A 13,657-nucleotide genomic window follows, 5' to 3' on the forward strand; every position below is an offset into this window, starting at 1 on the left:
GTGTCACAGAGAAAACTGAATCCATTTAGATATTCTACCTCTTGGCAGTTGTCATTCTAATAGCGTGGATTTCCTAGCTAGTTGATTTAAAAGGTCACTTCTCTATGGAAACCCCATGCACAACGGTGCTTTACCAACAGCTGCTTGGCAGGAATCATGATTAAGTGCTAGCAGATACGAAAAAAGCATAACAACCATTATGATCACACCACCGTAATTCAAACCCTGATGCTACTCATATACTTTGCATTAAACAATAATGTAGCAGTAGAACATTTGGTCAATGTATGGTCTAACCCGTACATTTATTTTATATTCTCCAAAATAGGAGGGATGCCTCTTTGGTGCCTAGTGACTATAGATCACCGCACACAGCAACAATATGATGGTGTAATCCTCCCTGTCAGGAGTCAGGAGAGAGCTCTGCTGAAGCTCACAAAACAACTAAACACTAGCAGTCTGTCACTACGCAGCAGATGTACAGGCTCCCTGGGTGGACCCCTATGTTTATATCATACTTGTCAAACATTTATAAATCTCAGACGGTAGTCCGGCAACAGTGCATAAAACATCCATAGAATTCCAAACACTAATACACGAAGACAACTTGGATTTGAAAAACCTGAAGGCCTGCAGCTGGAGGACAAAAGAGAGTGTTTGTCAATGGAGTTTCTTTAAGGTGGGATTGGTGTTTTAAGCCTTTTGGGGTGGGGAAAATGGTTATTTTCATGTTTAAACTGAACATCTTTTAAGGGATGTAAATTGTCTGTTTATTTTTTAATATGTATTGGTTGAGTTAATAATACATTGAAAGTATTTGGAAGCAATATTTTCAAAAAGATCATTTAATAATATGTAAACAACACTAACAACACAGTAACCTGTATTTTTCCCAAACATATATTACTCAAATTACTATGAAGCATAACAACATGACAATAATAATATAACATCAATAATAATACAAAAATAACAGTGATATAACCACAATTGGGCAAACAATGTATTTTCTCACACCTTGACCAAACCTGTCCCAAGCATGCATCCGCGTGCGCCATCGTGTGCATTTTGATTTAGTTTATCTCCGCCATATGCGTTCATGACACGCAGGTTAAAATGCCAAAACCAACTGTGAACCAACTATATTCATTTGGGGACAAGTTGAAACACAAATTAAACATTCATGGACATTTAGCTAGCTTGCTGTTGCTAGCTAATTTATCCTGGGAGATAAACATTGGCTTGCTATTTTATCTGAAATGCTAACGGTCCTATTTTTTTGCTGGATCTTTGTAGAATTTCCTTTGAGTCATACAAAATTGTGTGTCCTCTACTCCGACAATTAATTTTGTTGTCAGTTTGTGAGTTTTCTTTGATTAATCTCTCCTTGTTAATTATTCAATCACCCATGTGGGTTAGTATGGTCATGAAAACAAAAGAGTAGATGGGAGAGGCAGGACATGGAACCAAGTTCTGGCTACGCAGACGATCGTTGAAACATGCAAGCAGTTTGGATGAAATGATTGAATAACGTGTACATGATGTGTACATTTATTTTGCAACACTCGCGCACACAACGTGGCCGGTCTAGTCAGCATGTTAGGGATGTTTCATCCATTACGTATTGAATATGTAAAATATGAAAATATATACTGGCCATAAAGTACTTTTAAGAGAGCTACTGCACAACTTTTGCCTAATTTTCATATATTCCTACTGTTATTGAACTATGACATTTCAAGGGTCTGAGAATATAGCAGGCCAGTCCTCATGTTTTTTCAGTGAATGCTCTGGAAATATGTATTCAACAGAATGTAGCTATGGGATACTTTGGCATAGAGGAAGTACCTTTCAGCAGAACTTATTTGATATAAAACATGATATATACATATATTTTATAGCCAGAAGTCTAAGGATACCGTATAAACAACCACGCGTTTTTCCAAACCCATTTTCATGATAGACTGAAGCCTGTGCACAGTGTAAATATGATTAACTTCAAGCCTGGAGGAAAAACTCAGAGTGTTATTCAAGGGGACCTATTTGAAATACTTCCTTTGCTCTTTTACGGCATACCTTTAATGTGATTTATGTTGTGCCAGGCTCTTACTCAGTCAATGACATCAATACGGATTCTGCTTTAACACGTCTGATGGATAAATCAAATACATTTTTTTGCAAGTTGCATAGGCTAGTATAGGTTATAATGTGCTTCATAATACAATGTCGATGCAATAATTGACACTATTTCTAGGTAAGATACTGTAGCTACGCAAGCTATTTTCAACTGCGATGTCATAAGATTTGACCTCATTTTACTGTAGCAGCATCTTGTAAATCTTTTCTGAGTGGTTAGAATGGTTTAAAACAATGGTTTGAAAATGAAACCTAATGTAACAGTTTGAAAAACAGTGCTTTACACTCTTAGAAAACGGGTTCCAAAACGGTTCTTCCGCCGTCCCCATAGAAGCACCATTTTGGGTTCAATGTAGAACCGTATGTGGAAAGGCTTCTATATGGAACCCCAAAAGGTTCTACCTGGGAAGAAAAGGGTCTCTTCAAATGGTTCTCCTATGGGGACAGCCGAAGAACCATGTTGGTAAAATGTGTATACTTAGTTGAACCGTATTCAATAACAATACGTCCAATAGATCCATATTGGATCGAGAAGTTTCCTTTTGCTAAGATGTACAACAAAATCCTACAACTATAACAACATACCTTTATATGTTTGATATGGCCTATAGGAGAGAGTGCCAAGTCATGTCTAATATACATGCACTCTAATTTCATATTCTAAGTCATATTCATTGTACAATGTTGAGTGTTTCCACAAAAATAGGGGAAATAAATAAGTTAATACAACTAATATATACATAATACTGTACATCACACCTCCAACCTATCTAAATCGATATTGTACTTTTTCCAGCAATACCACATATGTGAAATATAACGCTGCTTGCCCGTTAATGGCAACCACATGACCTGACGACCATGTTTCTGTATTTCTTGAGGATGACATTTGAGCTGTCATCAAAGTAAAGCACAGATATAGCGTTCAGCTTGGTCGGTGCACAGCATGGCTTTGGCACATTGTCAGGGAACATCAGATGGACCTGTGGAAGTGAACAGAAAGGACTGAGTAAAATATAAATGAAAATGACTGAAAGAAAGAAAGAAAGAAAGGACTGAGTATAGAAAGGAGATAGCATCAAAGCAGCAGTTTGAGAAGCTCATAAAATCTATATGGTGAGGGAATAATTATCACCATATTGTTAAAGAAATTCAATATGAATTCAAATAAGTCACTTTTGAGGCTTTGCACTTACCAGAGTTTGCACAATGGCGTGATTTGTCGCATTCATATGTGCATTGAGTGGAAAAGAACATTCCCCATCGCAGTAAAAAGCAGCATAGCCTTCAGGTGCAATAATCCAGTCCTTCAAATAGAATTAAAAAAGACAAAATAAGCCGCAACGTGCTCCTCATTGAATATTGAAGACACTTCATGTGTTTCCTTTAGTCAGTCATCTGTCTGTTTCTCGTGCACTGCATTGAATACCCTAAATAACAGTGTTGAAACTAACAGAGGTGTTTTTACAAACACACACATATTTGTAACACACATGTAACACACATGTTATGATTCTGATATTTTTTTTTACTAATTGGTCTTTTGACCAATCAAATCAGCCAAGAAAAAGAGCTGATGTCATTGGTCAGAAGACCTATTATTGGAGAAAGAAAAGAATTGGGCTGAATTGGGCTGCCTGTCTAAATGCAGCCTATGTGCCTTCTGCTCTGACATGCTTATGACAGTGTAGAATAGACATGGTAAGGTTGAAATGGTATTCCATCTTTCTTACCTGCCATCCTAAGTCTCGGAAGCTGACGTAAAGTTCATGCTTCTTGCAGGCTTGTTTCTGTTCACTGGTGTTATGATCTGAAAACAAGAAACATTAAATTCATCTGCAAGTTTACCGGTTTTTCATGCATCATTAGACTTTTATTTTATTTTATTGAGCACCTGTGAGCACTATTATTATTTTGGACAATAGGAAACTAGAAAATTATTAGTGGAATGTTAACAAACTGTTAACAGCAAATGGCAGCGCCAACTAATTTCTAGTTATTACAGTAAAGCGGCCACTGAAAGGGTCTTGACTGGGTGTCCCTAACGCACTGAACCACATCAGTTCTAAACAGCTGTGGAGCTGAAGCAAGTGCACATAGACTTCTATAAAATGACAGCTAAATTAAACTAATTTATTGAGGGTCATTGGGGATGTTTTGTGTACTTTAGCTACAGTATTTATTTAAGGTGAGCGTTACATGTTAATATCCATGGACCATCCTAAGTTGAAGAAAGGGTAAAAGATTCACCAGGTAGGTTTATTATTTTGAAAAGCTATGTGTTTTATATGGATCTATAGTACATGTGTAACTGCCAAAACAAGGCTAATTGGCAACAAGAAGCTGCTTGAGTAGACATAACTTCCTGGAGGGTAGACATAACTTCCTGGAGGGTAGACATAACTTCCTGGAGGGTAGACATAACAATTATGATCGTTTAATATGCCCACCTCCACTTTTCGGTGCCTGTGATGATTCCTGTTGACCACCTGATTTGTTACGATTGTGATTCTTTTTCTTTCCACCAGCGGCCCTGACAGAGCGCAGCAATACCTCACTGGCCTTGAAGAATGAGACGAGGAACGGCTGTTTGGATTGTGGTCCATTCCTACCAACGATGCCAGCAGACTTCATGTTGATACTCCGTCCTTTAAAACAACAAGCAGTGTGAATAGCAGCAAACAGAAGCATACTTACATTCCTATCCAATCAAATGCAATGATCGGGGCACAACATAAGAGTTTATTTCCAAAAAGCAATATCCACCAATCCTTCACATTTGTGTTTTTAGGATTGCATATGGATACTTTCATGTGTGTGTAAAATATTACTGTTCTCAGATGTTTCATTCATAGATTTTAGATGTATAGTTGAAGTTAGAAGTTTACATACACCTTAGCCAAATACATTTGAACTCAGTTTTTCACATTTAATCTTAGTAAAAAATTCCCTGTCTTAGGTCAGTTAGTATCACCACTTTATTTTAAGAATGTGAAATATTAGAATAATAGTAGACCGAATTATTTATTTCAGCTTTTATTTCTTTCGATCACATTCGAATTGGGTCAGAAGTTTACATACAATCAATTTGTATTTGGTAGCATTGCATTTAAATAGTTTAACTTGGGTCAAATATTTCACAAGCTTCCCACAATAAGTTGGGTGAATTTTGGCCCATTCCTCCTGACAGAGCTGGTGTAACTGAGTATTGTAGGCCTCCTTTCTGGCGTATGCTTTTTCAGTTCTGCCCACATATTTTCTATAGGATTGAGGTCAGGGTTTTGTGATGGCCACTCCAATACCTTGACTTTGTTGTCCTTAAGCCATTTCGCCACAACTTTGGAATTATGCTTTGGGTCATTGCCCATTTGGAAGACACATTTGCGACCAAGCTTTAACTTCCTGACTGATGTCTTGAGATGTTACTTCAATATATCCACATCATTTTCCTACTTCATGATGCCATCTATTTTGTGAAGTGCACCAGTACCTCCTGCAGCAAAGCACCCCCCACAACATGACGCTGCCACCCCCTTGCTTCATGGTTAGGATGGTGTTCTTCGGCTTGCTAGCCTCTCCCTTTTTCCTCTAAACATAACAATGGTCATTATGGCCAAACAGTTCTATTTTTGCTTCATCAGACCAGAGGACATTTCTCCAAAAAGTACGATCTTTGTCCCCATGTGCAGTTGCAAACCGTAGTCTGGCTTTTTTATGGTGGATTTTTCCAAGCTGTTTAAAGGCACAGTCAATTTAGTGACCCACAGGAATTTTGAGACAGTGAATTATAAGTGAAATAATCTGTCTGTAAACAATTGTTGGGAAAATTACTTGTGTCATGCACAATGTAAATGTCCGAACCGACTTGCCAAAACTATAGTTTGTGAACAAGAAATTTGTGGAGAGGTTGAGAAACGAGTTTTAATGACTCCAACCTAAGTGCATGTAAACTTCCAACTTCAACTGTATATTTTGATTTTGTTTTGCAAAACGCTACAAAATGTATACGTTGTTTAGCTGGAATTTTTTATTTTTTATTTAACCTTTATTCAAGTCAGTTAAGAACAAATTCTTATTTGCATTGACAGCCTACCAAAAGGCAAAAGGCCTCCTGCGGGGATGGGGGCTGGAATTAAAAATAAACATGTATTAAATCAAAATATAGAACAAAACACACAACACGACAAGAGAGACAACACAACACTATATAAAGAGAGACTTAAGACAACAACATAGTATGGCAGCAACACATAACAGCACAGCATGTTAGCAACACAATATGACAACAACATGGTTGCAACACAACATGGCAGCAGCACAACATGGTAGCAGCACAAAACAGGGTAAAAACATTATTGGGTAAAGACAACAGCACAAAGGGCCAGAAGGTAGAGACAACAATACATCACTTAAAGCAGCCACATCTGTCAGTAAGAGTGTACATGATTGAGTATTTGAATGAAGAGATTGAGATAAAACTGTCCAGTTTGAGTTTTTGTTGCAGCTTGTTCCAGTCGCTAGCTGCAGTGAACTGAAAAGACGAGAAACCCAGGGATGTGTGTGCTTTGGGGACCTTTAACAGAATGTGACTGGCAGAACGGGTGTTGTAAGTGGAGGATGAGGGCTGCAGTAGATATCTCAGATAGGGGGGAGTGAGCACTAAGAGGGTTTTATAAATAAGCATCAACCAGTGGGTCTTGCGATGGGTATACAGAGTGATGTGTCCTACAAGCAGCATTGGTGGCAAATCTGATGGCCGAATGGTAAAGAACATCCAGCTGCTCGAGAGCACCCTTACCTGCCAAACTATGAATTACATCTCCGTATACTAGCATGGGTAGGATGGTCATCTGAATCAGGGTTAGTTTGGCAGCAGGGGTGAAAGAGGAGCTATTACAATAGAGGAAACCTGATTTTATACACTGCACTCTTTGAGAGAGGTAGTTAGCAAACCAGGACAAAGACCTTCTTGTCTACACCCATTCAGCATCATTCACACCCTCTTCAGTTTTAGCCCCACCCAGCTCTTAAGGGTTGTTCCGAATGTACTAACAGCAGCAGTCAAGCACCCGAGCTAACTTGTTAGCTACTTAAGTGAGAGAGAACAGCTCACTGAACATTACTCACCCTAGCAGAGCTAATTAGGCTGTAATGTTATCCAGAACATTGGTGACTGCAACTGTGTTGTCAGACTGTCCGTTAGTAAATTCAGAGCATTTCGCGTTCAGAGTGCACACCGGATGCTTTGGCCAATTAGTAGGGCTGATCCGAACATTCTGATGGCTCTTTCTGTCAAAATTAGACATTTGTAATATCTGAAAATATGGCTAGCTAGAATATCTTAATGTCTTATCTTACATTATTCATGGATGGAAGCGTCTCCTGTCGGATGCCATGGTTGCTCTTAGGTTGAAGATGTAATCCGGAGACATATTATATTCCACTGATTTCAAAACTCAGTACTCCAGAAAGTGGAGAGCCACACTTATGCAGTTTTAATACGCAATACACTTTAAAAAAAGCCACGCTAGACAGGATTACTTAGACATATTGACCAGCTCAAATAGACAGAAGCACACTAAACTCAGCAAAAAAAGAAACGTCCCTTTTCAGTCTTTCAAAGATAATTTGTAAAAATCCAAATAACTTCACAGATCTTCACAGAAAAGGGTTTAAACACTGTTTCCCATGCTTGTTCAATTAACCATAAGCAATTCATGAACATGCAGCTCTGGAACGGTTGTTAAGACACTAACAGCTTACAAACGGTAGGCAATTAAGTTCAAAGTTATTAAAATTTAGGGCACCAATGAAGCCTTTCTACTGACTCTTAAAAACACCAAAAGAAAGATGCCCAGGGTCCTTGCTCATCTGCATGAACGTGCCTTAGGCATGCTGCAAGGAGGCATGAGGACTGCAGATGTGGCCAGGGCTATAAATTGTAATGTCCGTACTGCGAGACGCCTAAGACAGCGCTACAGGGAGACAGGATGGACAGCTGATCATCCTCGCAGTGGCAGACCACATGTAACAACATCTGCACAGGACCGGTACATCCGAACATCACACCTGCAGGACAGGTATAGGATGGCAACAATAACTGCCTGAGTTACACGAGGAACGCACAATCCCTCCATCAGTGTTCAGACTGTCCACAGTAGGCTGAGAGAGGCTGGACTGAGGACTTGTAGGCCTGTTGTAAAGGCAGCTCCTCACCAGACATCACCGGCAACAAAGTCTCCTATGGGCACAAACCCACCGTCGCTGGACTAGACAGGATTGGCAAAAAGTGCTCTTCACTGACAAGCCACGGTTTTGTCTCATCTGGGGTGATACACTGAGGCATTACACTGAGGTCTGCACTCTGGAGCGGAATCGATTTGGAGGTGGAGGGTCCGTCATTGTCACGTTCTGAACTTTATTTCCTTTGTTTTGTCTTTATTTAGTATGGTCAGGGCGTGAGTTGGGGTGGGCAGTCTATGTTTGTTTTTCTAGGTTTGGTTTCTGTTTCGGCTTCGTATGGTTCTCAATCAGAGGCAGGTGTCGTTAGTTGTCTCTGATTGAGAATCATACTTAGGTAGCCTGGGTTTCACTGTTGGTTTGTGGGTGTTTGTTTCCATATGTGTGTTTGTCGCCACACGGTAATGTTTAGTTTTTTGTAGATTTCACATTATCGTTTATTATTTTTGCTCGAGTGTTCATTTGTCTTTATTAAAATATCGCCATGAACACTTACCACGCTGCATCTTGGTCTGATCCTTACTCCTGTTCAGACGAAGATCTGCCGTTACAGTCGTGGTGTGGGGCGATGTGTCACAGCATCATCGGACTGAGCTTGTTGTCATTGCAGGCAATCTCAATGCTGTGCATTACAGGGAAGACATCCTCCTCCCTCATGTGGTACACTTCCTGAAAGCTCATCCTGACATGACCCTCCAGCATGACAATGCCACCAGCCATACTGCTCGTTCTGTGTGTGATTTCCTGCAAGACAGGAATGTGTTCTGCATGGCCAGCGTAGAGCCCGGAACTCAATCCCTTTGAACACATATGGGACCTGTTGATTCGGAGGGTGAGGGCTGGGGCCGTTCCCCCCAGAAATGTCTGGGAACTTGCAGGTGCCTTGGTGGAAGAGTGGGGTAACATATCACAGCAAGAACTGGCAAATATTTTGCAGTCCATGAGGAGGAGATGCACTGCGGTACTGTTGATGGAATTTATAGCTTTAAAGGAATGATTAGAATACTCCACTCAGAAACCATATAATTGTAGGAATTGACTAGAATCATAAAGTTATAATTAATGATGTGTGTAGTAGTTTTAGTCAAACAATATGTCTATTATAGCGTCTTGAGCACAGACTGTCTGAGCAATATTCGGTGCCGACCTGACTAGAGATTTGGGAGAGAATGGGAAGTCTCAAGGACAAGGTCTCCCTAATCTCTGTCGGCTGGGTAGTGAGACAGTATGTGCGTCGGATACCTTCTGTTTTGTGTGGATGTATGTGTGTGCATATGTTTGCGTGAATGTGTGTGCGTATGTTTGTATGAATGTGTGTGCGTATGTTTGTGTGAAGGTGTGCGTGAAAAGCCAGTATAAAATTAATTGTTTTGTACAACAGGCTAGCGTGCTCTCGTATATACATTTTCTGACTATTGTAGCTGGGCCTCCGTCTGATTCATTTAATCCAGTTTCTTACAAATTCTGGGTTTCAGGCTGAGTAATTAATTAAATTGGGTTTATGAACATTGAGAACATAATTCTTGTGACAGGTACTTAATGCAGCTGGTGGCCACACCAGATACTGACTGTTACTTTTGATTTTTAGCCCCCCAACTTTGTTCAGGGACACATTATTCCATTTCTGTTAGTCACATGTCTGTAGAACTTGTTCAGTTTATGTCTCAGTTGTTGAATCTTGTTATGTTCATACAAATATTTACACGTTAAGTTTGCTGAAAATACATTTTGTTGAAGGTGAGAGGACGTTTCTTTTTTTGCTGAGTTCATATGGCAGAACAATCCCAACTCATCTCTCGGCAAGTCCAGCCCACTCATTATCTCAGCCAATCATGGCTAGTGGGAGGTTTGCTCACTATTTCTGTGGCTCAACCAACTAGACTCGTAATTTAACAATTTTATTTGTATTTACAGATTGCATACACGTTTGTTATTAAGGCAAATGAAAGCTCACATGTTCGAGAAGGCATTTCTGCCAAGAACGCATTTTGATAAAAATGTTTACGTTCAAACCGCTCTCCTGTGAAGTAGTGACCCGCGACATATGCCTAGTTTCCTGAAATGAGTTACATTTTACTGTGATATGTGGCTGTCTTACCTAGCTATCTTAAGATGAATGCACTAACTGTAAGTTGCTGTGGATAAGAGCAACTTGCGTTCTTGGCAGAAATGTCTTCTCGAACATGTGAGCTTTCATGTGCCTTAATAACAAACATGTATGCCATCTGTAAATACAAATAAAATTGTTAACCTCTATGAGGAATGGGCTTCTCAGGATGATCACCACAAACACATGAAGAGGATCTATCCTTAACTTTTATTTATTATTAGGAAAGTCAGTTAAGAACAAATTTTTATTTACAATGACAGCCTACCCCAGCCAAACACAGACTACACTGAGCCAATTGTGCACCACCCCATGGGACTCCCAATCACAGCCAGATGTGATAGAACCTGTATTTGAACCAGGGACTGCAGTTATATCTCTTGCACTGAGACAGAGTGCCTTAGACCACTGTGCCACTTGGAAGCCCATGAAGCCAAGCAACACGTGTTGGGTTAAATGCGGAAGACACATTTCAGTTAAAGGTATTCAGTTGTGCAACTGACTAGGTATCCCCCTTTCCCCTTTCCCCAGGGCTCAGTTCTCCTCCCCTGTTCTCTCTGTAGACCACAACCAAGTCACAGGGCTCTGTTTTCTCTTCACAGGGCTTATCCTACATTTGCTATGCAGAAGGCAAACAGCTCTGTCTGTCCTTCTCTCATCTGACATACAGGTTATGATATGGTACAGTATGTATCTCTTCATGGTAAACATCAACATCACAACCTCAAACCTTGACAATAAAGACATAAACTCTCCTCTATGGACAGCTGTGTCTACCTACAAGATGGCAAAGAACTTGGTTGTGACTTTGGAAGACCAGTTTTGGGGTAACTACAAAGTTTAACTGCCATTTGCTTTTCTATATGTATTTCCCAGCAACAACAAAGGCTGAAGAAAAGTAATGCTTCCATTACCATCCATAGTTTCAACAGAGAGCTGCAGACCCATGTTCTGCAGTGGATTCAGCACCCAGTGGTTACTGGTAGCTGTGATATCAAAGACCAGCCAACCCCCATCAGAGGCCTTGATCTTTTTGGAATCCAACAAGAACGTCTCTGCATCCCTGTTGAGGAAAAAATACATAGAAAATCAATAAGAAAATAACAGGTGAATGCATGTGATCACTTGACACGCAAAGCAATGCACATACATTATTATGTGTAATAGTTTGATTTATTGAATAAAAAAGATTTGGCACAGTGGTGATATAATTGATGGGCCTTCCTCTCCTCTTTGAGCTCTGGAACTAATCATGAAATTCCTGTCATTCCGCGTTAATTTTGTTAAAACTTGCACGGGGCCACACAAAGAGAGAACATGCTTCCTCTGTGACATTTAGACTTGGAAGCAGAAGAACAGTTAAGGAGGCCCTGACACACCATATTGGAAATTATTCTAGAAACAAAGTACCATTGAATAATCCCTACTGGATGCAATTTATTCCATCTTTCTCTCTCAGATCTGAGCCAAAAACATCCTTTGACAAACATGTATCTTGCTAGTTACATTTATTGATCCCATTTGCTGTGTCCTTTGAGCCCCATACTTTGAAGTAAATTCTTCTGAAATACAGGCACGCAACTTTCACTGGGGACTGGGGGTCATGTCGTCCCTACATTCTGAAATTACATTTCAAACTCAAATAAAATCGAATCAATTTTATTGGTCACAATCATGTGTTTAGCAGATGTTATTGCGAGTGTAGCGAAATGCTTGTGCTTCTAGTACTGACCGTGCAGTAATAACAGTAATATCTAACAATTCCACAATAAATGCCTAATTTCTTTTACCTTTATTTAACTAGGCAAGTCAGTTAAGAACAAATTCTCATTTTCAATGACAGCCTAGGAACAGTGGTTAACTGCCTGTTCATGGTCAGAACAACAGATTTGTACCTTGTCAGCTCAGGGATTTGAACTTGCAACCTTCTGGTTACTAGTCCAACGCTCTAACCACTAGGCTACCCTGCCGCCCCATGGAGTCATTTACATTCTGAAATTACATCTCTGTCCCCCCCCAGTTTTATCATTGCAATATGATACAAAAAAGCGGCAACGGTGTGCTTTAGGACGACGTGGACGCCTCGGAGAGGTCCACTAGGCTGTTTGGAGTGTTCAGCAGGCTGGATTTAGGACCATCCGGACACCACAGAGGGGGCGGACAGGCTGTGTAAAAGGCAAAGGAACTGGAAGGCTGGTTGGACCAACACCAGAGAGTTGAACAGAGGCAGCTGCTGTCAGTGTGTTACACTTTTTTTCCAAGTTGTAAAAGCAAGCAGAGCAGAAACTGGCTACTCTTTAGTTGACTGATGTAGCTGGTAAGGTAACTGCTGTTTAACTTAACAGAATAAAACAAAACTAGTGTTTAACTAGTGTTTATTCGCAGTACTGAGCTATTAGCTAGTGTGACTGACATATAACATTTGCTAAAGTTTCATCCTCTCTCGACTGAGGTGAATGAATTAGCTGCACTAGCTAGTAGCTACCATAGCCAGGTCAGCTCTAGCCTCTAGCTGTCTGTCAGATTGCGATATGAGGTCCCTATTATAACTATATAACAGCAGTTGCTTGTATGTACAGTATTTTTGGGCCTACCTGTAAGGAGTGGGAAGATTTTCAGACCAAGAAATATGGGTTATCAATATTTAGGCCTATTTCTAGGCAATGTAGTAAACTAATTAGGAAGTATATTTTCTTGGAAAGATAACGGCCCAGTGCTTCTCTGCCCATGCATAGGCTATAGCCTACTCTATTTCATTGAGACCACAAGCACACCTGATCTCAGGTACTGTATGGCTACTGAACTTGAAGCAGCAAGAATGATGACAGCGACACTTGCTATTTTTTTGCAGAGTCCTATAGGATATAGCCTACCTTTTAGGAGGACCATTTGCAGGCATTGACAAATAAATGGGTAATCAATGCTTATTGAAAAAGAGAAGGCGCAACCCTCGCTCACCATAGTAGCCTAACCAATGTGCGTATTGTGCCTTTTTCTTTTCAGTGATGATTATATTTTTGGATTGCACTTCAACTCACGTTGGTGGAGCACCCTCCACTTCGTTCCATTACCAATATTTATTTACAGACACTGTGGTAAACTACTGTCTAATCATATTTAAGTTAACAGCCACGTGATTCTCTGCCCATGTATGCAGCTTAGTTTATTTCAATG

At 40.1% G+C, this 13,657-nt stretch overlaps 1 protein-coding gene across 1 annotated transcript in view; it reads right to left on the reverse strand.

Annotated features, from left to right (window-relative positions):
- Window positions 1-827: 827 nt before the first annotated feature.
- bmp5 (bone morphogenetic protein 5) overlaps window positions 828-13,657 on the reverse strand; it is a 34,564-nt gene continuing 21,734 nt past the window's right edge. The window contains exons 3-7 of the mRNA XM_035800999.2: window positions 11,398-11,546; window positions 4,587-4,784; window positions 3,870-3,946; window positions 3,333-3,443; window positions 828-3,119 (exon numbers count right to left, since the gene is read on the reverse strand). Of these exons, the coding sequence (XP_035656892.1) occupies window positions 2,970-3,119; window positions 3,333-3,443; window positions 3,870-3,946; window positions 4,587-4,784; window positions 11,398-11,546 (685 nt within the window). The 3' untranslated portion in view covers window positions 828-2,969. The remainder of the gene's footprint in view (window positions 3,120-3,332; window positions 3,444-3,869; window positions 3,947-4,586; window positions 4,785-11,397; window positions 11,547-13,657) is intronic.

The sequence above is a fragment of the Oncorhynchus keta genome, chromosome 24 (assembly GCF_023373465.1).
Source record: "Oncorhynchus keta strain PuntledgeMale-10-30-2019 chromosome 24, Oket_V2, whole genome shotgun sequence".
NCBI lineage: Eukaryota > Metazoa > Chordata > Actinopteri > Salmoniformes > Salmonidae > Oncorhynchus > Oncorhynchus keta.